The 26770-nt window shown below is 35.4% G+C and overlaps 1 protein-coding gene across 2 annotated transcripts in view; it reads right to left on the reverse strand.

Annotated features, from left to right (window-relative positions):
* Positions 1–26770, reverse strand: part of USP34 (ubiquitin specific peptidase 34) — a 250473-nt gene that overhangs the window by 49469 nt on the left and 174234 nt on the right. The window contains exons 38-49 of one of the 2 annotated variants that reach the window (XM_047854424.1): positions 25690–25842; positions 24423–24527; positions 23118–23173; positions 22896–23016; positions 12344–12527; positions 11701–11864; positions 7754–7819; positions 6792–6938; positions 6652–6708; positions 6483–6560; positions 5997–6091; positions 2944–3116 (exon numbers count right to left, since the gene is read on the reverse strand). In XM_047854424.1, coding sequence (XP_047710380.1) covers positions 2944–3116; positions 5997–6091; positions 6483–6560; positions 6652–6708; positions 6792–6938; positions 7754–7819; positions 11701–11864; positions 12344–12527; positions 22896–23016; positions 23118–23173; positions 24423–24527; positions 25690–25842 — 1399 coding nt within the window. The remainder of the gene's footprint in view (positions 1–2943; positions 3117–5996; positions 6092–6482; positions 6561–6651; positions 6709–6791; positions 6939–7753; positions 7820–11700; positions 11865–12343; positions 12528–22895; positions 23017–23117; positions 23174–24422; positions 24528–25689; positions 25843–26770) is intronic. The other variant, XM_047854423.1, reaches the window with a different exon arrangement.

The following is a 26770-nucleotide window of genomic DNA, read 5'->3' on the forward strand; positions in this document are numbered from 1 at the left end:
GTGAGTGAAAGCAGATTAAGTTAACTTGAGCGCATAGTCTAAACTGGAAAGAGAGTAGTAACTGTGGAGGGAAGGAAATAGCTAAGAGTGTCAAAGTAGCAGCTGAGAAGTTTGGATGTGCTAGGTAGGATCCCACTCTGAACCCATCACTTGTGGCCTAAAAAAATCCTTCATCTTGGCATAAATTTCTGCTACTTCTACACATGGAAGCATCATGAAAAATACCAGTAAGTATAATAACTTGGCAGTCTCACTATAATTTTTGAAATGGTTTGAAAAGAGTTCTAAACAGTAGGATGTATATATACAACACCTACTTCTTAACTTCGTCTGTAAAGTATTTTCAAAGTTAATCATCTTCTTCTGGCTCATTTTCTGCAACTTCTAAACATATTCAAATTCTTTTTTAATTTTTAAAATGTTTACTCATTTTTTGAGAGAAAGAGAGAGAAAGAAAGAGCACAAGTGGGGGGACGGGTAGAGAGAGACATACACACACACAGAAATCAAAGCAGGCTCTAGGCTCTGAGCTTGTTAGCGCAGAGTCCAATGTGGAGCTAGAACCCACAAACTGCGAGAACTCAACCTGAGCTGAAGTTGGAAGCTTAACTGATTGAGCCACCCAAGCACCCCTAAACATATTCAAATTCTGAACTCCATACTCCTCTACAGCTACAGTCACCAATCTCTCTTCTCTCTTCAAAGAAAGAGCACATTCTTCTCTTAAAGAACAGCCTACCCTCATTGCCTATGCTTCTCATATACCATTTGGTAAAACATTTACTGAATGTTCAAGTGCCAGGCAATGGAGTATAAAGATTAAAAACACAGTTCTCTTTCTCAAATCGTAAAATACAGTGGCTTCTTCACACCTTAAAATTTTTAATTGGTAGAACTTTTTATACAAAGAAAACACTGCCAGATCGCTATTACGTAAAACAGAACTTCTCCATCTAAAGAATGCAAAGACAAAGAGTTCTCTGCTTTTTTCTCTCACCTGTTTGTGCTCCTTGAGGCACATAAACCTAAGTTTGAAAATCACTGGTCTTATAAAAGCAGTAATAATTTGGAGGTAACTAGATATGAACCAAGTGTCATCTTTAACTCATTGCAATCTGCCTCTCTATTGTAATTCCCAAATGAAAATGCTATGATAAAGATAACCAATGACTTTACATGTTTTCAGTTATGTTCTTACTGAACCATTCCTTTTCTTTAGCATTCAATACTTCTGACCACATTCCCTTTTTCTTGAGATCTTGAAATACTGACCCCACTATTCACCTAGCTGATCAAGCCACAAACCTGAGTCATTCTTGACTTTTCTCCCTCCCTCTAGTAGCAGACTAAAATGTAAGCTTCAAAGGGACAAAAAACTTATTTATTTATTTATTTACTTACTTACTTACTTACATGTTTATTTTTTGAGAGAGACAAAGTGTGAGTGGTGGAGATGGAGACAGAGACAGAGACAGAGAGGGAGAGAGAATCTTAACCTAGCTCCACGCTCAGTGTAGAACCCGACACAGGGCTCAATCCCACCACCCTGGGATCATAACCTGAGCCAAGATCAAAATCAAGAGCTGGACACTGAACCAGGTATCCCGACCTTGCTCTTTATTGTCATTCTACTGCCATCACTATGAGAATAAGTTACACAGTAGATATTCAGTAACTTTGTTAGATTCATTTATTCATTCAATCATCAAATTCTATTAACTCTCCATGTACACTTGCTCATCAAGCTACCACCTTCCTTATGGTTTATCAGAATGGCCTCCCTACATCCCTTTCATCATCCTCTAATTCATTTATTTCTATTGCTGTAGTCAGAATAACCTTTTCCAGACCCACCTGGTCATCTCAGTTCCCTACTTAAAATGTTCCAAAGGTTTCACATTAAAAAGAGAGAGAGAGAGAGAGAGACAGAGACAGAGGGAGGGAGGGAGGGAGGGAGGGAGGGAGGGAGGGAAGGGGAGAGGGAGAGAAATAGAGAGAGAGATTAAAATTATTAGGGTGTCTAGTGGCTCAGCCAGTTGAACATCTGACTCTTGATTTCAGCTGAGGTAGTAATCCCAGGGTTGTGGGATATTGCCCCACATCAGGGTCTATGCTGAGCGTGGAGCCTGCTGAAGATTCTCTCGCTCTCCCTCTGCCCCTCTCCCCAGCTTGCCTCTGCTTTTTCTACTTAAAAAAAAAAAAAAAAAAAAAAAGACCTGGCCTACAAACAAAATGATCTGGTCACGGCCTTTTGTCCATCTTATCAACTCCACCCCCACCTCCTACCCACCTAAAGAGATTAGCCATTCCTCTCAATCTAGTCCTTACTCAGTCTCTACTTCAACGTTACCTTGGTGAAAGCCATCTCTGATTCCGCTAGATATGAGATACATTCACCATCCTATCTGATGACACATTCTGTTTGTAATTTATTTTAACTTTATTTTTTGAGAGAGAACAAACACACACATGCAAGCAGGGGAGGGGCAGCGAGAGAGGGGTGAGGAGACAGAGAATCCCAAGCAGGCTCCACAATGGCAGCGTAGAGCCCAATAAGGGGCTTGAACCCATGAACCGGGAGATCATGACCTGAGCCGAAACCAAGAGTCAGATGCTTAACCAACTAAGCCACCCAGGCATCCCAGTAATTTCTTTTTCAGTAAGACGTGCCTACTAGACTTAAGTTCTATGAGGTAAGAAACCATGTTTACTTGTTCACTGCCATGTCCCTAACACCCAGAGGAGTGCCTAGAACGCAATCCTAGTAAATACTAAATATTTACTGGCTAATGACTGATGTGCCACACTGTACTTCAATACATTCCCCTTTCTAAAATTTAATTTCATTTTGTTAAATGTGCAGTTGGTTACAACTCTGTAATGACGACTGTCTTGTTATGGAGACTTACGATAAATATAGGCAAGAGAAAGATAAAAAATTACCTTCTTTCCTATCACTCTTCCCCATTAGAAAATCTTCTGTATAGGGCGTCATATCCAAACGTAATGGGAAGGAAAAGTGTGTGTTCACTTTCTCTTTCATCATTGTTACCATATTAAATGTATATCTCATAGTATTAAAACTCAGAATGCGAGGCAATTTCTTAAAACATGCCCTGAAAGACATGAAAAAAACAACTGTTAAAAATCTCAAAAGGTACTTCAACTGGTATCATTTACTGTACATTTCAACATTCAACTCAGAGTAAATAATAAAAAGTATTCTAAATCATGTTCTTATTAAATGTATCTGTAACCATATATCCCCCTCTTACATGACTTCTTCCATTTTGAAAGGGTTTCCCTGTGTTTAGGTAAGAAAAATTAAAAATTACAGTACACTGCGGTAAATTCCATGAAATTAAAGGTGCTACTGAAGCATAAAAAGGCATCACACTATACATACTCCAAAGATATGGGGGGAGGGTCTCTCTGGTTCAGAGTTTTCTCTTCCATCTTAAGTAACAGGAAGTGACCTATTTATTTTTATAAATTAGAACTGTAAAGTCTGGCTGTTTTATTTACCAGACATATGACCCTGAACAAGTTATTTAAACTCTCTGAGCTTAATTCCTAATTTGGAAATTCCTCAAATGGAGATTAAACTGCCTATTTCCTACTACTTTTAGAATGCTGCCTGACAGCATTCAATAAACACGGCTGGATGTTACAACAATGCAGCAGCACCAAGTTAATTGGTTACCTAAATCTTATAATAAATATTGCCAGTTCAAATTTTTAAAAAAGTAATAAAACACCAATATTTCAGTTTAAACAACAACAACAACAACAACAACAACAATATATATATATATATAAAAGCTTGGATTCATGAAAAATAATGAATTTTGGAGAATAATTCTTCATCATACTTAGGATTCTAAGATTCTGAATCAAAAGAGTTTCTGTTTGAATCAGAAACTTAGTTAAGGAAAAAAAGGAATTTAGGGAGACCAGGTAACTGAAGGATTTCATAAGCAGAGGAAGTAAGAACTCTAAAAATCATCATTATGGATTTTTTGAACTGGCAAAAGATGATGTTACAGAAGTATAAAGGAGTCAAATGATGAAGGCCCTTGTGTGCCTTGTCAGACTATGAACTTTAGCCTGAGAGCTAAGAGTCACTAAAGGACTTGTGGTTGACCGTGGAACCATGCACGATTCAGAGGATACAAGACATAAATGGAACTAAAAAGAGAGGAGAATTATGTTGTAGACCTACTAAATCTATGAGACACACAAGTCACAGCTGGGAGGACACACCACAGCATTCTGAATTAGGTAAGATGATTTAAGAATCATAAGCATATCAGTAGAGACTAAAGTTATGGTGGTAAAATTATTCAGGAAAGAATGAATAAACTGAGAGAAACAAAGGTTTAAATATAGAGCAAAAGATGATCCTTAGCCCATTTCTGGTGAACACTTACTAGGTTATTATAGACATTCAAAAGTATGGTAATAATATAAAGGACTGAGTAAAACTTTGCCTGAGAGACAAGACACTATTTTAGAAAAACAGGCAAATATTAGTCAAAAGTAGGGAATGTTTCACGAAGTAAGTTATTGAGAATGACATATATTTTCAGTAAGTTTATTTATAAAATTCCAACTAAAATGACATTCTCCAAAGAAAATGCCTCTCAATTATCTTTTATTTATTCCTCATATCCCTCCATAGTAACAAATTTTTAATGGACCCCATTCTAAGTCTTATAACTCATATCCTAACCCAATTCTCATCATATGAGCTTGGCTTCTCCCTGTGGTTTCATTTAAGTATGTCTACCTTTACAATCTTTCTCTGCCTTCCAACATGCTCAGATTTATGTCATCCAGAAAACTGTTGTTTGATCTCAAAGCCCTTTCTAGATTCCATTTTCCTTGTTTTTTATTGCCAAACTTCAAAAATGAATGATCTGTACTTGATAGATACCATGTAACTTGACAACCCTGCTTCTAATTGCTACAACCTGAAAAAAACATACCACTAAACTGTCTTTTGTAAAACCCAATGCTTTTACTCAGCTGTCATTTTTCCTTTTTGTTGGACTATGTCAATTGAATACCTTCCTCATGAGATTCTCTGCCCCAATTTCTAGGTTACCGTCCTATCGCGATTTTCTTTCTTTCCTGGCTTCAATTCCGTCACTTCTTCCTCTGCACTTTTAGGTTGGCTTAGATCTCACAGTCAGTCCTTTGCAGAAGTTACGGTCTTTCTCAGGCACATGTTCAAATGGCATCAACCAATTATGCAAACAATCCCCAAATCTAGATGTTAACGATTTTATGTCATTGTATGTTTCTAATCATATTTTCTATTACTGGTCAATGCAAGTCCTCCACTTCAAGGCAGGCTGGACTAATCCTGGACTTCTTGTATGTACAAGGTCATTTCTATTTCTCTGCCCTTGTTCCTAATAACTAACTGTATATGATGCTCTCTCAATCCAATTTCTATTTGCCATTCAAAGTTCACCTGTAGAATCAAAACATCTTTAGCCAACAAGTCTGTCCTAAACTGGCCATCTTATGGCTAGCTCTTAAGAAAAAAGTCTCTCACTTCAGAGATTCAGCGGAAGACATCTTCAGTTCATGAGGAGACTCACTATCATGATTTAGTGACTGCACAGCAAAGGGTTAAAGGAATCAGACCTTGGTAAATATTTATAGGTTTCATGCCCAATGTGGGGCTCAAACTTACGATCTGGAGATGAAGAGTCACGTCCTCTACTGACTGAGCCAGCCAGGGGCCTGGACCTTGGTAAATATTTGATTAATTAAAAGGACAAAAATAATTTGGAAAAATTTAAGGATGCTTGAAAGTATACTTGAATAACTGAATGAAAAGCTGGTAAGAATGAGCACCAAGCAGCTAACCTTAACCTTAACCACATAATTTTCATAAAAGTTAACATGAATTTACTCTAAGTCTGTGTTTTACTACCATTTGATGATGTATCAAAATGATAAATGTTACATTTCAAAAATCATACCTTTTTTCAGCTCGTACTTTCTTCCCACAATGAGAACAAGTATACATGTTGTCACCTTCTAAAGTGTCTTTAATAGTAACTTCATCAAGAGATTCCTGTGTATTAAAGCAGATTTTAAAGTTTCATTTTACTGTTCACAGTATGTAAAATTACAAAAAGCAATAATTATAATTTGGGCAGAATGCACACAGAAAAACAAACTTTTCTATTTTAAAAAACACTAAATTTTAGTAAAAAATGTCTTCCCTCAAAATGACAAGATGCTCCATGAATCTTACTAAATTTTTCAAAAGTGCAAGTATTTTGGTTTTGAATGGGGAAAAAATATCAGCTTTTTGGCCTATCTCTAATTCTTATTTGATTTGCATAATGAGAAGAAAGTAGATGAAACATGAAAGTTAATCTTCTATCAAGATAACAAAAATAAACTTCTGTATATAAGAAATTAAAAGCAGAAAAAGTCTAAACAATATATACATTACTCACATAAATGTTCTTCATATCAGCCACTTGGCACCTCACAGTATAAAATTCTTCAGCAGTCTGACTAACGTGTTCACAATCCTGGTCAACCAACAAATATTAGTAATTTATTACAATAAGCTAAAATATACAATAAGATTTCCAAAAAGTGAAGAACAGGTACACTACTTACCAAGGACACAACATTGTTTGTAATTACACCTCCAAACAAACTTTTGACGGTATTTTTCTTTAAAAACAAACAAAGGTGAGTAATTAAAATTGGGCAAATCTGTACAAATTTCAAAGAAACTTCAGTATCCTGGTACTAACCAGTTCTGGAGACATTTCCTCAATTTTAGTAATCAGATCAGTAAAAAATTCTGTCATATCCTTCTGCTCCCCAGTATTCAGAGGCTGCTTGTCCATGGTGTATGTTTTACAAAAGGGTCTAGGATTATATGCTTTGCATTCACTCTCCTGCAAAGGAGAAGGGGGAGGGGTAGATCATGAAACAAACAAATCTGTGTCTCAAATAAAAAGAACATTATCACAAGGTTCTTGCATAAATAACGAAACAACAACAAAACGGAGTAAATTACAAGGAATTGCTCTTCTATTTCACTGTTGTTTGATTTTCGTGGCATTTTCAGTTTAATAGTTGTAGGGGCACCTGGCTGGCTCAGTTGGAAGAGCACGTGACTCTCGATCTTAGGGCTTGGGTTCAAGCCCCACACTGGGTGTACAGCATACTTAAAAAATAAAACTAAAATCTAAAAAACAAAACAGAACAAAAATTTTAAAAAAGAAAGAAAGAAAGAAAGGAGAGAGGAAGTTAAAAGGAAGGGGCAAAATCAGAAGACATGTGCCACTGCTGATGAATCTGAATACAATTCTGCTTATAATAAAAAAAAAAAAAAATCACTGAAAACTTTTAAGCAGGAGAATAAACACTGTAAGATTTGCTAATTTTTAAAGATCGATTCGTTTTATACTTTTGAGAGTGGGAATTAAGAGGAACAAAGAGAAATCAATCAGAAAACTATGGGGGTGAATGTGACACTGTGATGGGAAAGGGACCGGACACAAAGAATTTTTCAAAGGACAAATTAACAGAATGCAGATAATGAAGATGTAACTGTTAAAAGTTACTTTTAACAAATTACTGACAAATTCAACTCGAAAAATAAGAGTATATAGTCGGGGCAAATCTAATACAAATGAACTTCATTTAATGTTTTCAACTTATACAGGTTATATCTAATTAGTTTTCCATACATAGTTCTCAAACATACCATTAAATATGTAAACATTTTTTGAAGCTCCAGAAGAGTGGTCTTATGCTTCATATCTTCTGAATACTGGAAATCAAGAGAAAATTCTCTATTAAAACATACTGATAGCAAATTAGACATTCTAGTAAATAAAGTATTACAATGTGTTTAATACCATATCTGTTTTCATTATTTTAGCTTTGTGTAGGAAAAAATACAGTCTATTCTTTACTTAGCAAGTTAGCATTTTAAAAATTGGAAGATTTTGCTCATTATATAAATATAGCCATCACTATTCTGTAAGAAAATGGAATAAAGAGATCTTAAAAAATAATTGCTTTCTAGATGAACACTCATTTGGTGCAATGCTGATTTCACAAGTTGGTGACTGTGCAAAAACAGAAAAATTCTTAGGTGTGCAACAAACCTGTTTTCTACAAATAAATCCATACATTTAAAAAATTCATTATAATACATGACATCTCACCATCATCTAGTTGTATCTTTCTTTTTTTCTAGAAGAGTGTATCTTTAATACTGTAGAAAAATTACTGGTCAAGATGCTTGAAAATCTTCTATATATTCAAGTATCATTAACTGCGATTCAGGTATCTTGACTAGACTCATTCACTAGAGACTTAGTCTTCAACACCAGTCTTACAGCCACTTATTAGATATACTCTATCTCATCCAAATATTAAAATAAACCTAAACCTATATAATTCATCCAAATGTTAAAAATCAACCTAAACCTATGAAGTACTATCCTCACTACAAACTGCCTGTCATAATTTTGAAGAAGCTCTGATAGTCTCATGGAATAATAAGCCTCCCACATGCCAGAAGTATACACTAGTTATTTGCGTCAATTTTGTGGGGAGTGTTAAGTAATGTGGTTCTGCTATTTTGGAACTTATAATCAAACTGAGGACATAAGGATACTGAAATAGGAGTCTATTCAACATATAGTTACCACAAAATTATATGATATGAAGTACAATGGGAACTGAATAAAAGGAACCAACATTATTGGCAAAACAACAATAGTAATATTCCCGGCATATGGGAGGCTTAATACTCCATGAGATTAGAGTAGCAGTCACACAAAACAACATCTTCCAATATGGAACAGAACTGACACATGCAAATTATTCAAAATTCAGAATACAAAAATGGCCAGGATTTATATTTCTAAAGACCTGGATTTATATTTTCATTGCTGGAGGTGAAGTATTAGTTGGCTGAAGAACAGAAGTGACAGAATTCTTCTAAACTAAGAAAAACCAAGAATATTTTATTACGTGTAAGTTCTAAATATATACCCTACATATGTATTACTACTTAAGGGAATACACGTTTGTACCCATTAGGATGGCTGTCAAAAAAACAGAAAACACGTTTCAGCAAGGCGTGTGAAGAAACTGGCACCTTTGTGCATTGCTGGTAGGAATATAAAATGGCACAGCGACTATGGGAAAGCGGCAGGGTTGATTCCTCAAAGAATTAAACACAGAATTCCCATATGATCCAGCAATTCCACTTCTGGTTATGTATAAAAAAGAAGTGAAAGCAGCAACTCAAAAGGTATCTGGATACTCATGTTCATGGAAGTATTATAAAAGCCAAAAGATATAAGCAACCCAAAAGCATCTGACAGATGAATGGATAAACAAAATGTGGCGTTTACACACTATGGAATATTGTTCAGACTTAAAAAAATCAGGAAATTCTGATACATGCTACCACATGAAAACCTGAAGACACTATGCTAATAAGATTATATGATTCTACCTAAATGAGGTACCTAGGACAGTCAAATACATAGAGACAAGTAGTACAATAGAAGTTGCAAGGGGTTTGGGAGAAGGGAGAATGGGAAACAGTTTTAGTTGGGGGAAGTGAAAAAATAGCTGAAACTGATGGTGGTGAATACAAAGTGAATGTACTAACTATCACAGAACTGCATACTTATATATGGTCAACATGGTAAATTTTAGTGATGTATATTTTACCACAATTAAAATACATGTAAAGCTTTCTTTAATCTTTCTGTGAACATCAGATAAGGAAATGAAAACAATGTTTTCATGTAAACAATCAAGTGAACATTTGACTAGAGTAGTTTCCAAAGTCATGTCAAATTCTATTAAGAATTTTTCATATAGAGGGTTCTTGGGTGGCTCAGTCAGTTTAAGTGTCCAACTCCTGATTTCAGCTCAGGTCATGATCTCACAGTCTGAGACTGAGACCCACATCCACGGAGTCTGCCTAAGATTCTCTCGTCCTTTGCCCCTCCCCTGCGTGTGTGTGCATTTTCTTGCCCCTCCCCCCACCAAATTGTTTATGTAGAGAGAAGCCTAAGTTTATTTATTTTATTTAAAAAAATTTGTTTAACGTTTATTTATTTTTGAGAGAGAGAGAGACAGACACAGCATGAGCGGGGGAGGGGCAGAGGAAGAGAGGGAGACAGAGAATCTGAAACAGGCTCTACGCTCTGAGTTGTCATCACAGAGCCCAAAGCAGAGCTTGAACTGTGAATGGCGAAATCATGACCTGAGCTGATGAAGTCAGACACCGAACTGACTGAGCCACGCAGGCGCCCCTAAGTTTAGTTTTTAACCAAAAACACCATTTACGAGACCTACTCCCAATTAGCACATCTGAACTTCTGAGTGTTATCTGGCGCTACGTATTAATTCCTGAAACTGCTAACAGCTAAACGGTGATCATTAATATGAAGAAGAGAAATCGCAAAGTATGGTCATGTTAACAGCTAGGAAAAAAAAAAAAAAACAAAACACTGAAACTATGGGACCATGAAACTCTTTGATCATAACTAGCTCTATAAAATTAAGCAGATGGGGCCACAAATTTTGTGACAAAAATTTCCATATGCTAAATGAGTCAGTTATTCAACTACTTCTAAGCATGATCAGTCTCAGATGATAATCTTAATAGCATTAATATAACTAAAGCTCCCCATCCCCTGCAAAAAAAACCCACCTGACTATACTGTAACTTGGAGACTTTGAAGCTGAACTTAAACATATTAAGGATTTGGGGTGCCTGAGTGGATCAGTGGGTTGGGCTTCTGACTTCAGCTCAGGTCATGATCTCACGGTTTGTGGGTTCGAGCCCTGCATCAGTCTCTGTGCTGACAGCTCCCAGTCTGGAGCCTGCTTCAGATTTTGTGTCTCCCTCTCCTTGCCCTTCCCCCATTCAGACTCTTTCTCTCTCAAAAATAAAGATTAAAAAAAAATTAAAAAAAAAAAAGTCCTTCCCATCAAAACACTACATAAATATTTTTTAAAAAAACATATTAAGGATTCAATGAAGGTACATAAAGAATTCCAATACTTTTTTAGGGAGGATAAATCAGGACATCAAGATGACATGATGAAGGAAAACAAAAAAGCAAGGACAGGCATAAAGTAAATTTGCCAAGAAATTATGTAAGTAATGCAGAAGGCAAACTAAAAAACTGTCCATGAAAAAGAATAAAAAGAATGAAAACCAGAAATAACAAGTTAAGAAAAATAACACGAAGCAGCGCTTACCCAAATAAACTAGGCCCACTGGCAAATTTACTTTGGAACAAAAATAAAAGAAATAAGTGATTCTGGTATATTCCCCTACTTTGTTTTAGGCTTTGCTTATTTTGTATGTGACGAAAATTTGTATTTATTTTTACTGAAAATATGTTCATTGTCCACATGGAGTATATATATTCTACAACTATGTTTCCCCTTGAGAAATAAAGAAATTATACTACTATGTTAGGAGTACTCTATTAAACTGTAAAAATAATTAAGACATACACAAGCTACCTAGCTATATAATCAAATATTGTCATTTAATTCATAAATTATTTTCTCAATGTTTTATTAAACTGAAATAATCAAGATTTCTTAACAAAATTTAAAACTTTTCTTTAATACTTTTAATTCTGAAAGTGAGGAAAAATGTACCTTTGCAGTGAAGACAGCCTGTCTGGCCTCAGGTATCATATAAAGTTGCTGAATAGTAGAAGCCAAGTAACAAGTAGCTCCGAGGTTAGTCAGGCCAACAAATCTACACTCAGCACGAACATCTTCATGAGGCCAGTAGTCCCATTTATAAGGTGCATGGGCTGCTGAACAAAAAGGGAGGAAAGGATCCCCCCGCCCCCCACCGAAACAAACTATTAAACATAATGTATTTTGCTTTTAATGATGGCCACTACTATCACTTTAGTTAATATACATAAAACATTATATATAACCTGAAACTAATGTAACACTGGGTTTCAACTATACTCAAATAAAAGAATAAGATACAAAATTAGTAAAAACAATTATAAAAACATTCATTCCCTAAAAATCCAAAAGAATGTTAAAATCTGATTTTACTTGGCACTATATTATTTAACCAAGAAATCCCTACGTATTTCAGATACCTACAAAAAGTCCTTTACACCTGTTTTTTTAAAAATCAATGTTATTTTTTTAACATCTTAGAAACAACAGTTTATAAAGTTAAAGTGTGTTAACAGTGGATTCTTTAAGACATGCCCTTCAAAATCTCTTTTCCGCGTCCAAACGTTAGAAAGATTAAAAGGAAAAGAATGCTTACACTGCATGTGTTGTGCCATCACCCAGTTGTGTATTAGCCTGTAGTTTTCAACAGATCCCTTCACCATCTCTACTAACAAATCATAAGCAGCAGCTCTGGAAGAATGTGATTTGCACTTTGGCTGTTGTCTGTCTTTTAGACTAGGCAACAAGAACAGGAGATTGAAGATATCTCTTAAAAATTCCTGGAAAAAAGAGAAAGACCAAGTATATTATCTAAAATTACATTTCAATTATATTCCAAATATAATGAATAACTTACACACAGTGAACTAGACTACATGACAATCTACAATTTTCTAAAAGGCTGTTTAAAAACTTAGAGCAGCATCATATAAAAAGTTTCCCCAATGTTCATTTCTCTTAAAGAAAACAGAATGAGTAAGGATCACCTTTACTCTTCCTTCCTCTCAATACCTAATAGGCTCTTTCTTAGATTCCCATCTATAATGCTATTATTTTCCACTCCATTAAGTGACCAAAAGTTTTTGTTGAGGACTCATTATGTCCTATCTTGACTGCCTTTGCATTTCCTTCAGTTTCTCTGTATTTCACTCTAATAACAGTAACAGCACCAAAAGTAGCAACTTCTCCTAATGAGCAGTTATTGTGCCAGATACTACTCAAAGGCCCCCATACCAAAAACAGAGAAGACCAAAAACCTTGCTTGGAGTCACAGAGTTTAAAGACGCCAGAGTCAGGATTTCAGACACCAAGCTCTCACTTTCTATCCTAGTGAACTGAAGTGCAAGGTTTTATCATCCTAGACGTATTTTTCTCTAAATCTGATCTGCTTAAGAAAGGGTCAGGTCACCTTTCCAACCTGTTTTCCTAATTGGTTCTTTGCTACTTTACCAAAAAAGTTATTTCTCACACACCTCAAATACTACTATGGTACACTGTTCTGGGCTATAAAATGTCCTGGTGTACTGCGTAGAAAAGAGGTACTGTAGTTAACACTGACATTCTCCTAGTGTTAGAAAGGCTGGATTGTAAGGTGGCCCCTGGCTGTAATGTGAAAATTTGAATGGTGAATAGTTCCCTCCTCTGATATACAACTTTTCCTAAGTGATAAAAGTGGCTCACTGTGCCTTTTGTATTTGGTTTATACTGAATACCTGCTTTTCACCTGGGAGTCTAGAATTTCAGATACTGTGGTCGGTTACACAGGTACTATAAATGACAATCCCCACCACTTCACCCCACCTAAAACCCTGACTTGTAGGTTCAAGACAGCTTCCCCGGTAGACAAAACCTCTCACATGTTGTCACACTCATCGCTGGGGAAATTAAGCACATCCTGTGCAACTCCAAGAAGACAGGACTCTTGGAAATATGTAGCTGTTTTCCACCAGAGTTGCCCAATCCTGTCTTTTTCTGTCACTGATTTCATTTTGTATTATTTTGCTGTAATAAATATTAGTCATGAGTACAACCACATGCTGATTCCTTGGAGTGATTCCCTCAATAAATCACTAAATCTGGTGGTGTCCTGGGAGCCTCTGAGACAGGCACCAAATAAAGGACAATCTGAAATATCTTCCCATTAATGATCTCACCTCTTCCATCTCACTATTGTCAAAGAAAGTACAAAGTCCTGTCTTTGCAAGGAAAAGTATGTCTGGCTAAGAAATATGGAATGTGGGGGCACCTGGGTGGCTCAGTTGGTTAAGAATCCACCTTCAGCTCAGGTAATGATCTCACAGTTTGTGAGTTTGAGCCCCGCATCAGGCTTCACGCTGTCAGCATGGGATTCTCTCTCTCTCTCTCTCTCTCCCTCTTTCTGCCCCTCATTCACTCATGTCCTCTCAAATAAATAAATAAATAAATAAATAAGAAATATGGAAAGTGACTAGGGTCTACTTCATACAGCTGACAGACTGATAAGACTGTATCTTGCCTATATTAGAATTCAGAGATTAGAGGACTGTCTTTGAAACACAAGCTAACACAACTTCAACTGGAAAAACAGGCAAATTCACTCAAAAAGAAATGGAATTGGCTAATAACTAGTTTAAAATGAACTATCTTTGCTAATCAGTTTAAAGCCAGAAACTGAACGAGTATTAAATACCTACAGCTCCAAAGCTTTAATAAAATATATTTAAATCTTTTGATAAGATAAAAAATATTTTATCAGAAATATTAGGCTGGTAAAAGCATAATGAAATGAACACTATTTTTATTTTCCTTACTCTGAGTTTACTGGAAAAGCAGGTGTCTCTATGTGAAAAAGTAACCTATATATATGCCCATTTGATAAATAATGGTAAGACCATTTTGATATATTTCACAGAAAGAAGAACCTCAAATTGCTGAGAGAATACTAAAAATAGTTTCTGATAATAGATCACAGTGTGATTTTTAACATATACTTCAGAAGAAATTCAAAGATTAAATAACATTGTTAAAATAAAATTTCCGGGGCACCTAGGCGTCTTAGTTGGTTAAGCATACAACTCTTAATTCAGCTCAGGTAATGATCTTATGGTTTGTGAAATCAAGTTCCACATGGGTCTCTGTGCTGAGAGCATGGAGCATGCTTGGGATTCTCTCCCTGTCCCTCCCCCACTCAATCTATCAAAATAAAAAGTTAACATTTAAAAAAAATGAATAAAAACCAAAACTTCCATTCTCACTGTAAACATATAAACAAGGCTTAAATTTCCATTATGTAAATAAAGTTTCCCAGAATTTATGTTTATAAAAATATAAAGTAGGAGGAGAATTAATGAATACACATTCTCCCTTATCAAATGATATCCACCTATAACTATATAAATTAATTTTAAAAGGCTCATTCTTGTTAACACAGTCATTTTCAATCAAATTTCATTAAAAAATTTTTTTAATGTTTATTGAATTTTGAGAGAGAGAGAGCATGAGCAGGACAGGGGCAGAGACAGAGAGGGAGACAAAGAATCTGAAAAAGGCTCCAAGTTCTGAGCTGTCAGCACAGAGCCCAACACAGGGCTCGAACTTGGGAAGAGGGAGATCATGACTTGAGCCTAAGTCAGATGCTCAACTGACTGAGCCACCCAGGTGCCCCTCAAATTTCATTTTAGTGTTTCATACTTCTTGGCAAAATCTGAGGTATATTTGGACTTGCCTATGGTTCTGCAGAAGAGTGCATGCCTCAGGTTGCGATTCTCGGCTACTCCCAAATAAACCCATTTTTGCTGATTTTAAAATAACTGGCAGGTTTTAAAAAAATTTTTTTTAACCTTTATTTATTTTTGAGAGACAGACAGACAGACACACAGAAAGAGTGTGAGTGGGGGGGGAGCAGAAAGAGAGGTAGACACAGAATCCAAAGCAGGCTCCAGGCTCTGAGCTGTTAGCAGAGCCTGACGTGGGGCTGGAACCCATGAGCCATGAGATCATGACCTGAGCCAAAGCTGGATGGACACTTAACCGACAAGCACCCCTGGCAATTTTGTTTTTTAAGGCTAATATTATGTGGTGATCAGAAGTGGAATGCAAAGACCCCCTAACAACTCCGAGGCTAGTGAACAAAACATGCCAGTACCAACAGAGCCAAATGGGCTCACTGCTCCCCTTTGAAAATTCTACATACCCTGCTAGGATGACTTACACAGAGAGAACATCAGCTTTGCCACCCCACAAGTTCATGAGAAGGAAATCTCTAAAATCATGTAAAAGAACAACTATCCTAAAACAGCTTTAACCCAGATATAACAAAGAATACACTACGAATAAAAAGAGAAAGTTTCGGAGAAAAAATGAGATATCCTAAACCCATTCTGTTGTTACTAATCAAATTACAAAAGAGCCTTTATAAAAATATTTCAAGATAAAGTTGCTTCTATTTTTGAGACTGAAAAAAATTTTAAAAGAAAGTATGACAAAATTATTGCTATAGACCACCAACTATTTTTAATGTAGAAGATGAAGAACTTTTGACAGTTGATCAAGATACAAATTGCCTTCTATAAAATGTTACTAAAAACAATTTTTTACAAATAAAGTCTTATGTGTATATGGAAAAAAATATATTTATGTTGCTCTGATTGCCCATGTCCAAATTAATGTAATGTTAATAATAATTAAACACAGAAAAAATTTAAGACAACACCATGAGGTCATAAGAAATAAATATTTTTTTCTATTTCAACAAACCGCTGGAAATTAGAGTTGATGGGGATTAAGGTGTGCACTTGTGATGAGCACCGGCTAAAATAAGGAATTGTTGAATCACTGTATTGTACACCTGAAACTAATATAACATTGCATATTAACTAACTGGAATTAAAATAAAAACTAAGTAAAACAAACAAAAAAACATGAGTTGAAAAATCTATAAATTTTTTTTAAATTTAAAAATATGCACGGAAACACCTATGGTTTCTCAAAATTCTTCAAAGCTATGTGAGCAATACAAGTTTGAAGACCAATATTATAAAAATGATCTCCTGTGGGGGCACCTTGGTGGCTCAGTCGGTTAAGCATCCAACTTCAACTCAGGTCATGATCTCACAATTTGTGAGTTCGAATCCCATGTCGGGCTCTGTGCTGACAGACTATCTGTGTCTCATTCTCTCTCTGCCCCTACCCCACTTGTGTTCTCTCTCTCTCTCAAAAATAAATAAATGTAAAATAACAGTAATAATAATAATAAATAATCTCCTGTGAACACAAAAGATGGACCATCTAGTTTTCCAAATTTACCTCTTATACTTCTTCAAACTCAAGCCAAACTGAACTTATAAATTTCCTGCACATATCTAGTGGTTTCCTATGACTTAGTTTTACTCATAGTCTTTTCTGGGACTTAAATGTTTCCTGCACTTTTCTACTTAAAAATACTTTATCCTGTATTACAAAAGGTGTACCTTCTTCAATTTTCCTAATCATGTAAGTGCTATGTGATCTTTCATAACCCTGATGGTCTCTTTAATATTAAGCTCTTATTTTTTACCTGAGCAATTGCAAATATCCTGAGCAACCATTATTTGAGAAGGTACATACAAATTTTGAATTAGGCAGGTTTCTCAATAATTATCTCCTGAAAAAATGAACCACTGTCAGTTCTTAACAATCGGGACTCAGTCTTTTTTTTTTTTTCAATGTTTTTATATTTTATTTTTGAGAGAGACAGAGTATGAGCAGGGGAGTGGCAGACAGAGAGGGAGACACATAATCCGAAGCAGGCCCCAGGCTCTGAGCTGTCAGCAGAGAACCCAATGCGGGGCTCGAACTCATGAGCTATAATATATGACCTGAGCCGAAGTCAGATGCTCACCTGACTGAGCCACCCAGGCACCACCACAAGGACTGAGTCTTAACCATCAATCTGTTCAATATATATATATTTGTTGCTAGATACTATGCAATGTAGTAGAGATAAGAATAGGGTTTATATTTTTAAAGGGGAATTAGAAAAATTGAGGATGAGGGCATAAAGACTAAGGAAAAGAAGTAGCAGTAGTGGTGATAGTGGTGACCAAGACCGTATTTAGCCTGCATAGCCTAAAATACTTACTAAAAGGCTCTTTACACAAAATGTTAACTGATTCCTGAACAAAAGTAAATTGTCAATGAAATTTTTAAAGAATTCTTAATCAATAAAGCAAAATTGTTAAAGTAGAAAAGGTATTTTAAATATCTAGGAGAAAATGAAAACTTTTCTTAATATTACACCAAACCATGGGAATGCAAGCTGGTGCAGCCACTCTGGGAACAGTATGCAGGTTCCTCAAAAAACTAAAAATAGAACTACCCTACGACCCAGCAATTGCACTACTAGGCATTTATCCAAGGGATACAGGTGTGCTGTTTCGAAGGGACACACGCACCCCAATGTTTATAGCAGCACTAGCAACAATAGCCAAAGTTCGGAAAGAGCCCAAATGTCCATCAATGGATGAATGGATAAAGAAGAGGTGGTATATACACAGTATATATACGTGTATATATACTATATATATATATACACGTATATATACACAGTATATATACGTGTGTATACTGTATATATACACGTATATATACACAGTATATATGCGTGTATATATACTGTATATATACACGTATATATACACAGTATATATGCGTGTATATATACTGTATATATACACGTATATATACACAGTATATATACGTGTATATATACTGTATATATACACGTATATATACACAGTATATATGCGTGTATATACTATATATATATGCGTGTATACATGTATATACGTATACGTGTATACACGTATATATACATACATATACATACGTGTATACACGTATACGTGTATATACGTACATACACGTGTATATATGTACATACGTGTATATACGTATATACACGTATATATATATACGTGTGTGTGTGTGTGTGTGTGTGTGTGTGTGTGTGTGTGTGTATAAAATGGAGCATTACTCGGCAATCAAAAAGAATGAAATCTTGCCATTTTCAACTACGTGGACGGAACTGGAGAATATTATGCTAAGTGAAATTAGAGAAAGACAAAAACCATATGCTTCACTCATGTGAGGACTTTAAGAGACAAAACAGAAGAACATAAGGAGGGAAACAAAAATAATATAAAAACAGGGAGGGGGACAAAACAGAAGAGACTCATAAATACGGAGAACAAACTGAGGGTTACTGGAGGGATTGTGGGAGGGGGGATGGGCTAAATGGGTAAGGGGCACTAAGGAATCTACTCCTGAAATCATTGTTGCACTATATGCTAACTAACTTGGATGTAAATTTAAAAAAATAAAAAATAAAATTAAAAAAAATATATTATACCAAACCAACCACCTTAAACACCTCTCCACTTCCATATCTAATTGACATCTCAAATTTAACATGTCCAAAATGGACCTCCTGATTTTGAACCCACACTTCTCCCCTAAAACCATCTATCCTGAGATTTCCTTTTCTTATTAGATGGAATTACCATTCACTTAGTTTCTGAGGCTTAAAATTGTAAAGTCATTCTTAATTTCTCTCTCTCCCACCTCACAATCCTATCCAAATTTAAGTCTGTGAGCTCTATCTTCAATAAACATCCCAAATCCAACCACTTTTCACCATCAACCCTCTTCAGAACCACTCCAAACTTTCTAACTAGATCCCCAACATATTTGCCGCACTCCTAGTTTTCTACATGGAGTCTAGATCCCAGAAAAGATAATACAAAATAATGGCTTTCAAAACATGCATAGAAGCTCAACCTTACTCATAATCACAACTAAAAAACCCAAGAGAATATTTTTCACCTATCAGTCTGGCAGAAGTGAAATATTTGATATTATAGTCGGTTGGCAGGAATGTGAGGAAATGGGCATTCATCCACAAACAGTGTAGGTGGGACCATAAATTGGCTCAGCATCCACTGAAAGCAACATGGTTATACTGACCAAAATCATAAAGGGACATACCCTATGAACCAGCAATTCTACTTCCAAATTTTTTTCTTAAAGATTTCCTAAGTGGAAGATGTTTATACACCTTCACTGCAATATCACTTATAAGAGCATAAGACCATTTTCATCACTAGGAAGATACTGTGTGGGTGTACACACACACACACACACACACACACACACACACACACACACAAAAGAATATTATGCAGTTGTTAAAAAGAATGAATTAACTGTATACAGTATATACTGATACAGAGAATCTCTAAGGTAGGTGAAAAAAGCAAACTATAGAGCCACGTGTTTAGGATTTTAAAATCTACAGACAGTAGTGCATAATGGTCAGAAGCTCGGCCAAGTGAAGAGTATGAGTGGCCTCAGTGAGACAAGTTGCTTAAACTGGCTATGCCTTAATTTCGTAATTTGTCCACATGGGGTCTACTAACAAAGGGCTCAAAACTTTGCCTAAGATTATTATTTAAATCAACAAAAGAAAGAAAGAAAAAATAAGCAGTCTTTTAAAAATATGGGTAAGAAAAACAAGAATTCTGGAAAAGACAGAAAAAGAATTTTTAATTCTTTTTAATATTTGCAAAGTACAAAGTTTTACAAATGAGAAGAAAAATGACAAAGGATACACAACGATTATGAACAGAAAAATTCACAAGTTAACACAAATACACAATACATAGCATACATACAAAGACACTCATCTTCAATAGTAATCAAAAACATAAAACTAAAGCAACGAGACTGCCACATGTAAGGAATGTGGGGATATCTGAGAAACAGAGATATTAGGAACATTCTAATACAGTGCAGCTGGAAGAATATACGGAAGGAACCTGTTGTAAACTAAGGTATTACAATTAAAATGAATCAAATTTACTTTTAAGAATATGAGTATAGAGGTGCCTGGGTGGCTCAGTCGGTTAACTGTCCAACTTTGGCTCAGGTCATGATCTTGCAGTTTGTGAGTTTGAGCCCAGCGTCAGTTCAGAGCCTGGAGACTGCTTCACCTTCTGTATCCCCCTCCCTCCCCTATTCATGTTCAAGGAAGGAAGGAAGGAAGGAAGGAAGGAAGGAAGGAAGGAAGAATGAAAGAGAACCTAAGTATAGGAGCGGTACCTGGGTGGCTCAGTTAAGCATCCAACTCTTGATTTTGGCTCAGGTCATGATCTCACGGTTCATGAGTTTGAGCCCCTTATTAGGCTCTGCACTGACAGCATGAAGTCTACTTGGGATTCTCTGTCCCTCTCTTTCTGCCCCCCCCCCCCCCCCAACTCATGCGGTCTCTCGCTCTCTCTCAAAAATAAACATTAGGGGCGCCTGGGTGGCGCAGTCGGTTAAGCGTCCGACTTCAGCCAGGTCACGATCTCGCACTCCATGAGTTCGAGCCCCGCGTCAGGCTCTGGGCTGATGGCTCAGAGCCTGGAGCCTGTTTCCGATTCTGTGTCTGCCTCTCTCTCTGCCCCTCCCCCGTTCATGCTCTGTCTCTCTCTATCCCAAAAATAAATAAACATTCAAAAAAAAAATTTTTTTTTTAAATAAACATTAAAAAAAGTGAGTATAGGGGTGCCTGGGTGGTTTAGTCAGTTGAACGGCCAACTTTGGCTCAGGTCACGATCTCACAGTTCATGAGTTCGAGCCCCGCACTGGGTTCTGTGCTGACAGCTCAGAGCCTGGAGTTTCCTTCAAATTCTGTGTCTCTCGCTCTCTGCCCCTCCCCTGCTTGTTGTCTCTTTCTCTCTCTCAAACATAAATAAACATTTAAAAAATTTTTCTTAAATGAGTATATAATGGGACAGGTATGCAAAGATGTTGTTCCCTGCAGTTGCAGTTTATTTTTTACAACCAGTAACATAAATGTCAGTAATATATTATTTTCTTCTTTATGTATTCAATCTTTTAAATGTATTTTTTAACACATTCACTTTTTTAAGTGAAGAAAGAAGATCACAGAATGGTATTTTTGTAATATAAATTATTTGAGTATTTAATATATCCATGGAAACTCCTAGAAGCCATCCATCAGCTGAGCATCATGGCAAATCAAACTACATGGGGATCTTCTTTTGAACTATCTAAACATGTTTTCTTTCTTTACAATGATTTTCATGTTATAATATGTTATCAGAAAAATCAATATATTTACACTTTGGAATAAAAATGACATACTGGTTTATGTAACAGAATACTTCAATCAGAAAAACTAAATCAAATTATTCCCAGTGAGTTTTAAGGCAAAATTTAAAAATTAGGACCTAAAAGAAAGAGTACAAGAAGGGGCTTTGCTGAATAGGGGAAGTACCACAGATTTATCACCAGAATCCCTTACACCATCCCCATGAGGACTATCTTCCATCGTGGTTATTCCTATGTTTCTTACCACAGTTAGTAACCTCAAGAAAACAACCATCCAAACCAAAACTAACTCCCTTAATGCAGACAATGACAAAAGTGCTAATGGCAAAGTAAATAACTTAATCTGAAGAGTAATTAGACATTTATAGACATAGAATCATTATGCATGATCTAGTATTCAATAGATTTTATGTCAATTGCGCTTTTAAAACACGAAACTAATAAAACAGATACTCTATAATGACCACTTATTAATTCCACTGTGCAAATGATTAATTCAAAATATTCAATCCTACAGAAACTGTACCACTGAAGTAGGGGTTGCCTTTCTTTCTTTAAATTTTTTTTTTTTAACGTTTATTTATTTTTGAGACAGAGAGAGACAGAGCATGAACGGGGGAGGGGCAGAGAGAGAGAGAGACACAGAATCGGAAGCAGGCTCCAGGCTCTGAGCTATCAGCCCAGAGCCCGACGTGGGGCTCGAACTCACGGACTGCGAGATCGTGACCTGAGCCCAGGTCGGACGCTCAACCAACTGAGCCACCCAGGCGCCAGGGGTTGCCTTTCTATGTACAAGTCACAGGAATTAAAATTTGTTTCTGCATTCTAAATTTAAGCCTAAGATTTATATTTCTAGGGTTCATTTTATTCAATGTTCACTTTTCCTACCAGTAATAAAGTTCTAGCAACATTTATGTTTGCATGTTTAAGATAATTTTAACATATCCACATACAACCCAACAACAAAAAAGGTTTCAATCATATTTCATATAGACATTTGATGTCTTAATACGTACCTGTCCTTCTCTTGAAAATTTAAAGGGTGGTTTGTGTTTAATAACACTTGTTGCAAGCCTTAAGAGTCCTGTAAGCCCATCATCTTCTATATTACCATCTTGATGATCAAGGATTTCCCTGCTACACAAAAAAGAACACACGCAAAGCAAGATAGTTCACATAATTATGTCCTTTGTATCTTTTTTCAACAATATAACTGTCAATTTCACATTTAAATTTACCTTCGGATACAGTCAGCCAAATGTCGTGCCAAAGCATCTAAGTCGAGGAGTGTGGTCTTAATACAAAGAGAAAATACAAAATTCAAATACATATATATTTTTTCTGTTTAGTAGCCAGAGATTACTAAAACAAAACACATCCTTTCTTTGTAAGAAGAATTTAGTCTCCCAAATTCACGAATGTACCATTTAAATTATAAATAATACAGTTATTCTTTACCTATACATGATGTCAATTAATAAAATTAAAGTTGTAGGGGTGCCTGGGTGGCTCAGTCAGTTAAGTGTCCGACTCTTGGTTTTGGCTCAGGTCATATCTCACAGTTTAAGCCCACAACGAGCTCCACACTGACACTATGGAGCCTGCTTAGGTTTCTTTCTCTCCCCCTCTGTTCCTGCCCCTCCTCCGCTGTTTATCTGACATCAATATTTTATGAATACTCAAGTAAATTAAAACACATTCAATTTTTAAAAATTATTTCTCAAATAAAAAGTAGAATACTTTAAGAATTCAACGTACACTGCTCCTTAAAAGAAGTGCAAACACTACGGGATTTTTTAAAATGTAAAGTATATGAAAGGCACTGGGATTAAAACACATTTTTAAAAATTTTTTAATTTTTAAGTAATCTTTACACCCAAGGTGGGGCTCAAATCTAACAGCCCCAAGATAAAGAGTTGAATGCTCTGCTAACTGAGCCAGCCAGGTGCGCAAATTAAAACACATTTTTTAAAAAGAGGGAAAATGTTTCCTAAATACCTAAATGTATCTTCTCATTTTGTTAGATGCATTTTTGCTTACTAAATTTATGAAGGAGAAAAAACAAAAGTCTTAGGCGGCAAGTTTGTCTTTGAAGTTAATTTGTTTTAACCATCTCAAAATATTTTAGTCTAAGAAAATTAGATGAGTAAACTGATAGTTTACCTTAAATTCTATCTGAATTGCAATTTTATTTTACATATTCAAAACTCCAAATCCACATGCTATTACAGAAACCTGTATATTTACATTTAAAGTCTGAACTTCACATTCCAAGTAAGATTTTACATCTACAAATCCTACTCAGAAGAAAGGAAATTACTTCTAGGTACCAGATGAAGACACTTCAACGAAGGTCAAAGTAAAAAGAACAAAGGAATTACAGCAGAACAAAACAGTACAACTACAGTAAAATAATTACGGCATTTTCAACTCTTATAAAATGATAAAAATGCCCTTAAAAAAAGGACCTATATAAAGTCATAAGCATACATGTGTATAATCCATCTCTATTAGCAAGTTAATGCATAATTTTCTGAACATACCTGACTAGCATCCTTTATATGTATATTGTCAACTAATTTGCACAACAACCAAAAATACTCTTTACATCCAGGTTTTAACATTGGTTCTTCTTCATAATCATCTATCTGTTAAAAAAAATTAAAACTCTGTGAAAACACTTTAAAAGGGGGAATAATTTAAAATTACAATACATCTAAGAAACTACAGACCTTACAAAAAAAATTAAATCCCTGTAAAAGCAGTATTCAAAATTTAATAAAGTATGGAGAGAACACTTCTAGTTCCTGTAAAATTAGAATAACTATGTCCATAAATAAACGAGAACTTTCAGAAAAATATTACCCTCAAATTTCTTATAACCTGTGATGAATTAAGAATTCAATGAAAATGTATCAACAAAAGAAACCTACAGAACATGAGTATATATAAACCTACGCAAATGCAGTGGTCTTTTACAGTTTTGAAACATAAAACATAAAAAACATTTTACATATCTCACATACTTAATGACAAGTAAATATGGAGGGGAAAAATGTAAATCCTACAATGAATCATACTTCTGAAATTAGTAAAATTTACTTAATGAGCTCTGAATTTATTATGTGGTAGAAGAATTTTTTATGAAGCTAGGATATATACTGGAACAATAAAGAAAACTGAAAATTTAGAATATCATAATGATAGAATACTGCAAAAATCTGTGTTAGTAAATAAGAAAGCTTCATTTATCATGTTTTTATCATTTTATTTATGTATGTATGTATGTATGTATGTATGTATGTATGTTTATTATTTGAGAAAGAGACAGAGAGTAAGCAGGGGAGGGGCAGAGAGAGAGGGAAACAAAGAATCAGAAGCAGGCTCCAGGCTCTGAGCTGCCAGCACAGAGCCCAATGCAGGGCTCAAACCCACAAACCGCGAGATCATGACCTGAGCCAAAGTCGGCCGCCCAACCGACTGAGCCACCCAGGCGCCCCTTTATCATTCAATTTATTAACACAAGGTCCAAAACACAGTAAGAACAAATGCTATTTCCAAAACAGAATACCCATGAGAGATTCCACAGAGCTGAAATTAAAGCATACAAATTCCATTCCTAGGTGTAATGTGTCACTCAATATGTCCACAATGCTGCCACTTTAAGAACTTTATGACTATCCTCTTGGTAAAAACTACATACAGTGAACAAGTACTCAAAATTACTCCAAGTATATAATACAGTGATTAAAAGTTGACACAAAGAAAACTGCAGAAATGGAAACAGCTACTAAACACAGTAAAACTTACCCTGATAGGTTTGAGCGCTTGAGCATCAGGAAGAAATTTCAACAATGTTGAAGCAGCCAATAGCAGAAAGGACCGATTGATTGAGTCTCCTCCATCCAGCCCTGACAGAGATAACTTATAAAGACCATTGCAAGACTCATGACGGACAGCAGTCTAAATGAAAAAGAAAGTTCCAAAGACAGTATGAATTAAGTATTTAAAAGTTAATCTTTAAATATGTCAGCAGAAATAACATGTTAGATGGCTTCTTTAGTAATATATTTTTAAATGCAATATTCTGATGACATACTCACACACATAAATACCAAATAAAGTACCCCAAAGTATACAGTAATATGTAGAAACATGTTAGAAATTCCCAAATATGGTCATGATAAAAACAAACAAACATAATAACAACAAATACAAAAGGGACTAAGGAAAGGATATTCATAATAATTTATTTACAAAACTAAATAAAAAGAGAAAATATTTCAGAACAAGAAGCAATTTAGAAAGTACTTAACCAGAACATTTTACAGTTTCTAAGGGACTTGCCCAAATGTCACAATCATTACCTGGGACACAGCCAGAACAAGAATATGCATTCAACTCAGAGCTAAAGGTATTAAGACGAAGTGACCTAAAATAATATGACTACTGTGGTTAAGTGTTTTATCAAGAATATGTTTCTACCATTTCACTTAGGAATATGGTATAAGCAACATCGAGATATGGTTAGTGAAAATTATACTGACCCGAGTGTTGACATCAAAATCAAAATATATTTGAGTAATTTTTATTATCTCTTGTATCTAAGGATACACTCTAATTAAACAGAAAAGGAAAAAAAACTTCTCTAAAATATAAATTACCAAAATAAACACTCGAGTCCTTCCCAGAAAAAGATTTTCAGAATTCTAAAGCAAAATAATGTTTTATTTCAGAAAAAAGACAAATATGAATGTTACAGACTATCTAACATTCACATTTACGTGTATATAGTTAAAACATAATGAATCTCAAAGTATTTAATAAGTATATTCCAGTTAATGGAACATATTTACGAAATCAAGTCCATTTGTTTCCACTAGCTCTTTTT

The sequence above is a fragment of the Prionailurus viverrinus genome, chromosome A3, assembly GCF_022837055.1.
Source record: "Prionailurus viverrinus isolate Anna chromosome A3, UM_Priviv_1.0, whole genome shotgun sequence".
NCBI lineage: Eukaryota > Metazoa > Chordata > Mammalia > Carnivora > Felidae > Prionailurus > Prionailurus viverrinus.